The 9,244-nt window shown below is 58.9% G+C and overlaps 1 protein-coding gene across 2 annotated transcripts in view; it reads left to right on the forward strand.

The window, feature by feature from the left end:
• TNRC18 (trinucleotide repeat containing 18) overlaps positions 1–9,201 on the forward strand; it is a 74,772-nt gene extending 65,571 nt beyond the window's left edge. For both annotated transcript variants that reach the window (XM_087817017.1, XM_087817018.1), the window contains 6 exons: positions 1,779–1,895; positions 2,200–2,364; positions 2,698–3,977; positions 6,902–7,138; positions 7,232–7,306; positions 7,722–9,201. In XM_087817017.1, the coding sequence (XP_087673143.1) occupies positions 1,779–1,895; positions 2,200–2,364; positions 2,698–3,977; positions 6,902–7,138; positions 7,232–7,306; positions 7,722–7,928 (2,081 nt within the window). In that variant the 3' untranslated portion in view covers positions 7,929–9,201. The remainder of the gene's footprint in view (positions 1–1,778; positions 1,896–2,199; positions 2,365–2,697; positions 3,978–6,901; positions 7,139–7,231; positions 7,307–7,721) is intronic.
• Positions 9,202–9,244: the final 43 nt, after the last annotated feature.

Below are 9,244 nucleotides of genomic sequence, written 5' to 3' on the forward strand. Positions count from 1 at the left end.
TCCCAGATCTCTGTAGACCTGTTTTTCCTTTCTGGACACTTTTAGGGTCTTTCTATTGTTCCTAGATTTGGAATTTCTTGTGGAGTATGTGTGTGCTGTGTTTATATGACTTGTGTGTGGTGTATAGTATGTGTGTTATGTGTGTGGTGTATGTTATATATGTTGTGTTGTGATGTGTGTTGTGTTTGTGGTCTGTGTGTGTTGTGTGTGTTGTGTTTGTGGTGTGTGTTTATGTGTGTGGTGTAATGAATGTTGTGTCTATGTGGTATGTGTTGTGTGTGCTGTGTGTGTTTGTGTGGTGTGTGTGTGCTGTGTGTGTTGTGTCTGTGTATGTGTTGTGTGTTGTGTATGTGCAGTGTGTGTGTATGTGTGTGGTGTGTGTGGTCTGTGTGCTGTGTGTGTTGTGTATGTGTTGTGTATGTGCTGTGTGTGTGTATGTGCTGTGTGCTGTGTGTGTTGTGTCTGTGTATGTGTTGTGTGTTGTGTATGTGCTGTGTATGTGCTGTGTGTTGTGTGTATGTGTTGTGCGTGTGCGCGCACGCTCTCACATGCAGGGGGTCTTTGACTTGGGAGCACATGTCCTCTGCCCCTGGCAGCTCCCTGAACTGCTTCTCTGAGTTTTCTCTCCTCTCCCCTCTTTCCTGAGGCTCCCCTTCTGCTGGCCCTCGAGGCTTCTGCCTTTTCTTCTATTATTGTCTCTTTATCTTTCTGCTCAACTTTTGGGGAAATCTCCTCAACTGTACCTTCTGGCCCTTCCGTCCTGTTGAAATTTTGGAACATCTACCATTTTTAAAACCCCTAGGAATTCTTTCTTATTCTGCGCATATTTCATTTTTTAACCAACGCTTTGTTTGGCAGATACGTTACCGCTTTTGGTTTCTCCAAGGACACCTTGATTTTGTTTTCATTTTCTTCAGCTTCCTTTCCTCCGGAGTTTCCTTCCCCTCTCTGGGCTCTGAGTTTGTTCTCCGGGTTCCCGCCTCAGCCCCGTATCTGTCTGTCTGACGTTAGGGGCTGACCCTTTGATCCTCAGCAGGTGGATTGGAAGATCTGTGGTAGGGAGGACTCGTGACAGTGGCAGGCAGGGCTGTTTTCCGGGGACCCAGGTACCAGCACCTGCTGCTCTTCTTCCATCAGCCTGGGGGCCTGGGCTGAGCGTCTGGCACTGGGAATGGGGCTGGAGGCTACTGTGCAGTGTGCACACTTCCGGCCACCTACTGGTGTAGCACCCAACTGCCCTCCTCCTCTGTGCCCGTCCTTCAGAGTCTCTCAGTTCCAGGTGTGAACTCCCAACTCCTGCTGCCATGTGACCCTCAGCCTGTCCAGTTGTGGTCCCCTGCACTCCTCCCCCAGGTGTCCTAGGCGCCTCTAGGGCCTGAGTCTTTGTGGTTCCCTTGTGAAAGCTGGTGACCTTGGTGGCATCACTTCCTTACAGGCCCCTGACAGAGCAGAGAAAGCCAAGACCAAAGTCTGCTCCCTCTCGTGCACGCAGATGTCATCTTCTGAAATGGTGGCATTGTCACGTGTCCCCGTCCACTTGCCTACCCCCTCTGTCCTTGCAGTTTCTTTGTGTTCCTTTGGAGGCGTCTCGGGAATGAGTGGGCAGAGGCCCACACCCCTGGAAGTCGAGACATGCTCTGCTGGGATGGCTGGCACTGTGGCTCTGAGCCCGCATTCTGCACCACCTGCCCTCAGACCCCTGAGCTGGCTGCTTCTGCCCCTTTGTCTTCCTGCCATCTCAGTCTGCAGGCTCCCCTGACCTGCCCCTCCTCCAACAGGCTTGCTGGGCCTCGAGGACGACGGAGACCTCATCACTGTGGAGTTCGATGATGGAGACACAGGGAGGATTCCCCTCTCACACATCCGCCTCCTGCCCCCCGACTACAAGATCCAGTGTGAGTGGTCCCATGCCCCTACCGGCTGCCCCCAGGCTGCCCTCCCGGCTGCCCTCAGAGCCTGGCTGACCTCCAGGCTCTCACCCAGTTGCCCCCCGAGCCTGGTTGACCCCCAAAACTGGCCGCTCCCCAAGCCTGGCTGACCCCCCAGGCCCTTGCAACCACACAGCCATCCAGGCAGGCTGAGGAGGGTCAGCTCCATGGTGTCGTCACTTCCTCCCCATCCCTGCTCTCATGACAGGTGGCCCTCCAGAGGCCAGGAGGGTGGGGGTCCAGGCCTGACCACTGTCTGTCCTGCCTGCAGGTGCCGAGCCATCCCCGGCCCTCCTGGTGCCAAGCGCCAAGCGCCGCAGCCGGAAGACCAGCAAAGACACTGGGGATGGCAAAGATGGAGCCGCGCCGGGGTCTGAGGAGCCCGGTGCCAAGGCGCGAGGGCGCGGGCGGAAACCCAGCACCAAAGCCAAGGGTGGTATGTTGTCAAGAGGGGCATGGGGGGCCTGCTGCATTCATGGGTTTCTGCACAGAGACTGCTCTCCACTGTGACAGATCAGGAAACAGGCTCACGAGGCACGTTTGTCAGAGGCAGGGCTAGGACTCAGCCAGGGTGTTTGTTCCAGAGTCTGGAGAAAGTGCTTGGAGTTGAGTCCAGGCTCCCCAGGACTACCTTGGGGCCACGTCTGTGGGACAGGCCCAGAGGGTGCTGTGCACAGCCGCCTCAGGAGCTGCCAGAGCCGGTTCCAGGCGCTCTCAGGTTGGGAGGCAGGCCCCCCCTTCACCTGTGCTCCCTCCTCCTCTCTTCCAGACAGAGCCACCGTCTTGGAAGAGGGGGGCCCAACGGAAGAGGTCCCCAATGCCCCGCTGACCCTGGAGCCAGTCAACACCCCAAGTTCTAAGAAGAGCCCTCCAGAACCCGTGGACAAGCGGGCCAAAGCCCCCAAAGCTCGCCCAGCACTGCCCCAGCCCAGCCCAGCACCGCCCACCTTCACCAGCTGCCCGGCCCCTGAGACCTTTGGGGAGCTGCCAGCCCCCACCCCAGCCCTGGCCCCCACGCCCCTCGTTGCCGTGCCCGTCACCATGCCTGCCACCCGCCCCAAGCCCAAGAAGGCACGGGCTGCGGAGGAGTCGGCCAGTAAGGGTGCCCGCAGGCCCGGGGAGGAGGCCGAGCTGCTTGTCAAGCTGGACCACGAGGGAGTCACGTCTCCCAAAAGCAAGAAGGCCAAAGAGGCCCTGCTGCTGCGGGAGGAGCCCGGGGCCGGGGGCTGGCCTGAGCCCAAGAGCCTCCTGGGGCTGGGCAGCTACGCCCAGGCCGCGGGTGGCAGCGAACCCAAGGCCGCCCGGCCCAAGGCTGGGGACGGGGACCTGGCCCAGGAGCCGGGGGCCGTGCTCACGTTCGAGGACTCGGGGATCCCTAAGAGCCCGGACAAGGGCCAGGCCGAGCAGGACGGGGCTGAGGAGTCGGAGAGCAGCAGCAGCAGTGACAGCGGCAGTGGGAGCAGTTCAGAGACCGAGGGGGAGGAGGAAGGCCAGGGCGGCGGGGGCCGGGACTGCACCGCCTCCAGCTCCAGGGCCTCCTCCTCCTCCTCCTCCTCCTCCTCGTCATCGTCATCATCATCATCGTCGTCGTCATCGTCATCATCGTCGTCGTCGTCGTCGTCGTCATCGTCGTCGTCATCGTCGTCGTCGTCATCGTCGTCGTCATCATCCACCACAGACGATTCTTCCTGCAGCTCAGATGACGAGGCCGCCCCTGCCCCTGTGGCCAGCCCCTCGGCGCCCCCAGCCCTCCCCAGTAAGGCGCCCAAGCAGGCGGGCAAGGCGCGGTCCTCGGCTCACTCTCCCAGCAAGAAGGCACCTGCTCCCCAGCCCCAGGCCCCCCCACCACAGCCCCCGCAGCCCCTGCAGCCCAAGGCTCAGGCCGGGGCTGGGGCCAAGAGCCGACCCAAGAAGAGAGAAGGCGTCCACCTCCCCACCACCAAGGAGCTGGCCAAGCGGCAGCGCCTGCCGTCAGTGGAGAACCGGCCCAAGATCGCCGCCTTCCTGCCTGCTCGGCAGCTCTGGAAGTGGTTCGGCAAGCCAACCCAGGTAGTCAGGCCCTGGGGTCTGGAGATGCCTTTATCTGCGCCCTGCTGGCCCTTCCCTCCCCCTCCCGTCCTCCCAGCAACCCCACAGCTGAGGGTTGGGGTGAGCGGCAGGGGTGCCCCGTTTTGTAGATGGGTACACTGAGTCTCAGCGCCCGACTATAGAGCCTTCCAGAGCAGCGCTGCCCCCAGTTTCTGGGACCCAGGTCATCCCTCTGTGAACCTAGTCGAGCAAACGTGCAGAGACCACACGGATCCTGTAACCACAGGGTCTCTCAGAGTCTCTTGGCCAGACTCCTGATTTCTCTGCATGATCTAGTTCTCAGCTGCTCGCCAACTCTAGGTGGTGGAGTCTAGGCCAGCTTAGCAACACCGGCAGAGGGCTCGTCTTTCCCTTTATTTGCCAGGAGACATCCTGGGTGGAGTCTCCTGAGCCTGGCTGGATCATGTGCCCACCCCTGAGCTAATCAGTGTGGCTTAAAAGGCAGAACCAGGCCTGGATCAAGTGGCCAGCCCTATAGCAGAGGACAGTTGGTTCTCCAGAAGGAGCCCTCCCAGCCCAGTTTTTGCCTGCCTGCCATCTGCACACACAGGCACACAGCACACACGTACACATGCATGCACAGGTATACAGGTACATACACGTATGGCTATACATATGCTCACACATACATGCACATACCCTTGCACACATACATGCACACACTTGCAAACACACACACATATGAAGCTTCCGTGTGCAGAAGGGGAACAGCCCCCGTGGTCACCAGCCCATCCTGGGCCCCTGGACAGGAAGAGCTGCCCCGTGTCCATGGTTTCATGTCCATGGCTCCATATCCGTGGCTCTGTGTCTGTGGCTCCATGTCCAAACCTTGTGGCCAACTTGGTTTGCCCACAGCATCTGTCTCCCTGGTCCAGGATCCTCAGGTTACACCTGAGGTGGGCTGGGAGGAGACCCTGCTGGGTCTGTACCTTTCCAAAGTTGGGTCCTGCCGGGGCAGATGGGCAGGTTGAGGGGTTGGGGTTGACATTGATGAGCTGGCAGTCAACCTCTTAGGAGCTTGGGAACTTCTGGCACATTTGCAATGTCTGTTTCCTGGGGCGTATGTACCAGGCTGGAGGAGCTGGGCTGTTCTGAATCAGGATGCCAGCCTGGGGACCTCTGTCTTAGCTGTAGCCTGTTAGCCCCCCCACGCCTCCCCACACACCCGCCACCACCTAGGGGTGGTTAGAACCCCAGAATGGAGAAGACAGCTCCACTGCCCCAGGCCACACCTGCAGAGCTCTTTAGAATGGTGCAAAGGGTGCAAAGCAGAAAGTCGGGGGGTCCCCCACCCCCTTCAGCTCCTGATGTCCTTGTGGCCTCTGGTCGTCGAGGCACTAACGAGTCGGGCAGCTAATGTGCCCATCTGACTCACAGGGCACCGGTAATCTACCTGCAGGCTGGCTCCCGGCTGAAAGAGCCTCCGTTTGCCAGGCCCCCACTTGAGCACAGAGATTCTCATAGCCACTCTCAGACACTCCAGACCAGGCTCCTGAAGCTCTGGGCCCACAGGCACTTTATCCTGGGGACAGTTAAGGAGTGGCAGCTTCTGAGCCACAGACGGACACGCCTTCGCTGTCCTGCTTCACTGAAACTGGCCTGTTCCTTATTTTAGCATCTGCCATTTTCAGGCTCCATTGTTAGTGCCCTGAGTGCTCTCACTGCCACAGAGCACAGGGCCAAGCTTGTTGGCCTCTCTAACAAAGTCAAGGGGTGTGTGGCTTCAGGTACGGCTGGATCCAGGGACTTGAAGGATGTCTTCATCCATGCTCAGGCTTCAGTTTCTTTCCCCTTCCTTTGTCCTGGTCTCTTTCTCCAGTAGCCCCGGCCCTCTTGGGTCAGGCAGCCCCGGTAGCTTTCAGCCCACATTCTACCAGCTTAAAAGTGATGGGAGGAAGGGTCTTTCTCCTAGGGGCTCAAGCTAAAGTTGGTGGAATGTCTTTGGCTTGGGCTCTGATCCCAGCTCTGAGCTCATCACAGTGGCCAGGAGGGGGAGGGGTATTAGGATTGGCCAGACTGAGGCTTGTGCCCACTGCAGGGGTGGGATTGATCCCATAGGGGAGCCTCATGGACCAAGGTGGGCAGGGGAGTTGTGGGAAGGGGCATCATAGCTTCTTGATGCCGAAAACAACTGCTGTCAATCAAAGATGAGTTGGTTTAGCAATCTTAGTGTTAGTCTTGGCCGGAATTGGCTCACACTGTGCCTTGGACTGAAGAGAATTACAGTCATTTCTAGAATAAGAAATTGGTGACAAGGACAGTGCCCATCACTGGCAGGGATCCAGGGAATTAAAGGTAGAAAGGCGACCGCTGTACAAGGGAGGAAATTAGCATGTAGGTTTCTCAGATTTAGGCAAAAAATACTCACTTTGAGGTGCCTGGGAGGAATAGGTCTTGCCTGGGGTTTGATATCAGTCTCGCTCTGTGACCTCCTGTGTCGCAAGTTCTGGGTCTCAGTCCTCACGGGTGTACTTTGTGGCCCCTGCCTGTGAGAGCCATGGGGGCTCTGTCAGACTCCTAGCTGGACCCCTCCCCGTCATCACCCGCCTCTGCTCCCTGCACCTCATTGTCTGGAAATTGGGGGTCGGCGCAGGGTGGTGTCACAACTCTGCTGGGTCCACAGTGTGCAGGAGGTTTTCGGCATCTTTGCCAGCACTACTCTGGAACAGAGCCACCAGTCCCACTGGGATTTATTTAAACTGACACTTATAAATAAATCCCTGTTGGAGGGATGAGGGGGTGTCCCCATTAGAGCCAGGGAGGGCAGGGCTTGCTCCCCTTCCCCCCCCCCCGAATCCCCAGGTTTGAGGAGGGGCTGCAGGCAGCAGAGCTGGCAGAGGCCTGGGGGCTGTGCCCTCACCCACGTGCCCGCCCGTGTCCCCCAGCGCCGCGGCATGAAGGGCAAGGCCCGCAAGCTCTTCTACAAGGCCATCGTGCGCGGCAAGGAGATGATCCGCATCGGGGACTGCGCCGTTTTCCTGTCGGCCGGCCGCCCCAACCTGCCCTACATTGGCCGCATCCAGAGCATGTGGGAGTCCTGGGGCAGCAACATGGTGGTCCGGGTGAAGTGGTTCTATCACCCGGAGGAGACCAGCCCGGGCAAGCGCCTCCACGAGGGCCAGGTGGGTGCCACAGGGGGCGAGGCCGGGAAGCCCCCTGGGGCCTGGGGGTGGGTGAGGCGCCCAGACTCATCGCTGCCTGTCGTCTGCCAACAGCACTGGGACCAGAAGTCCGGCCGCAGCCTCCCAGCTGCCCTGCGGGCCTCCAGCCAGAGGAAGGACTTCATGGAGGTAGGAGGGCAGGGGCAGGTGGCCCGGGCACTTATCAGGCCCTCCCGCGGCCCGGATGGGCCCCACTGTTGTCCCAGCCTCAGCTGCTGTTCCCGGGTCTCAGTTTCTCCCGTCTGTGTCTCTGTTGCTTTCGTCTCTTGCGCCTCAGGTCTCTGTCTCTTTGTCTGTCTCCCTGTCTCTGCCTCTCTTGGTCCGTGTCTGTTTCTTTCTATCTCAATCTCTGTCTCTTCATCTTTTGTGTTCCCTGGGTCCGTTTGTCTGTCTCCCAGTCTTGTCTCTGCCTCTATCGCAGGTTCTGGGCTTAGTCCCGCCCTGCCTTGTCCTCGGTCGTGTCCCCCCCCCCCCCCCCGTCCCTCTGTCCCTGGGTTCCTGCCCCGCCCTGGGGCCCTGCCTGACACTGCCCCCCGCCCCGCAGCGCGCCCTGTACCAGTCCTCCCACGTGGACGAGAATGACGTGCAGACCGTGTCGCACAAGTGCCTGGTGGTCGGGCTGGAGCAGTACGAGCAGATGCTCAAGACCAAGAAGCACCAGGACAGCGAGGGCCTGTACTACCTCGCGGGCACCTACGAGCCTACCACAGGCATGATCTTCTCCACGGACGGTGTGCCCGTGCTCTGCTGAGTGCCCACGGCGGGGGGCCGCTGCGCACTGCCACGCTTGGGCCACTCGCGCCGGCGTGTGCATGCACATGTGCCCTGGATACCCTGGCACCTGAGTGTGTACGTGTGCGTGCCCGTATGCATGCACGTGTGTGCTCACATGTGCACACGCCTCCAGCCCCCTTTCCGAACCCCTCGGTGCCTCTGAAGAGGGGGCCTCTCCGCTATCAGGGTGTGGCTCTGCCCAGCCTCAGGGCCTCGCCTCCAGCACCTCGTAAGCACTTGGCCAGGCCGTGCCCAGGACCCCAGAGTGCAGCTGACATGGACTGAGAGGGCGTTTCCGAGGAACCAAACTGAGGCTCTCTCTGGGGTTCCTGCTGCTTGTGGGTCCTCCCGAGGATCCCATTGCTTGGCCCCCCCTCAGCATGGTGCCCACCCTAAGCCTCCCACCACGGGCCGGCCCGTCTGACACCCACCAGCCTCACTGACCAGGCCAGGCGTGCTCTGGGCACTTGCCAGGGGCCCAGCCTCCACCCTCTCAGGATGCCCTGGACTTGGGGAACAGAGCCAGGTGAGGGGGTGCCGGCAGCGTAAGCCAGGTCCTGGGAGGAAGGCTGTGCACCTGAAGCCCCGGCCAGGGCCCGCCCGCTGGTGCAGACCCTCACACTACAGACAACCCCAATGGTGCTGACACCCTGGTTCTGGCCAGCCTGGGGGAGGCTCAGTTCTCACCTGTACAGTTTTATTGTACCGAGACTCTTCCCCTGTACATACACCCTTAAATGGAGTCGACTTTTTAATTATATATATAAAGATAAATATATATAAATATATATAAATATAAACTTTTTAAAACTGTGAAAAATAGCTATGAAATTATAAAAAAAAGCGAACACATTCTGACGTGCAGAATATTATTTTTTATTTCCTGTTAGATTGTGAGTGTCTAGCACCCAGCTTCACGGGCCCCCCTTGTCCCAAGCACACCCCGCCCCGCCTGGCCCAAGTGTACTGTACCCGCCCCCAGATGAGGAGCTAGAGAGAGCAGAGGCCGAGGGACGAGGGGCTGAGCCCCGGGGGGCCCACAAAGCACTTAGCAGCCCAGCCCTCCAGGGAGACCGGCCTCGTCCAGACAATCTTAAGGGAAGGAAAAGCCAGACTTCGGTTTTATTTTTTGGGGGAATTACTGTTTTCCTTTTTTTTTTAAGTTTCTTTTGGAATTTTGTTTGTTGGCGAATTCTGTGTGATCTTTTTCATAAAAAGAAAAAAGAAAAGAAAAAGCTATAATTGGAAAAGTGCCGTTGTCCGGAGTGGTTCATTTCAGGCGCCGGGGGCTCG

The sequence above is a fragment of the Miniopterus natalensis genome, chromosome 4 (genome assembly GCF_054644295.1).
Source record: "Miniopterus natalensis isolate mMinNat1 chromosome 4, mMinNat1.hap1, whole genome shotgun sequence".
NCBI classification, from domain to species: domain Eukaryota; kingdom Metazoa; phylum Chordata; class Mammalia; order Chiroptera; family Miniopteridae; genus Miniopterus; species Miniopterus natalensis.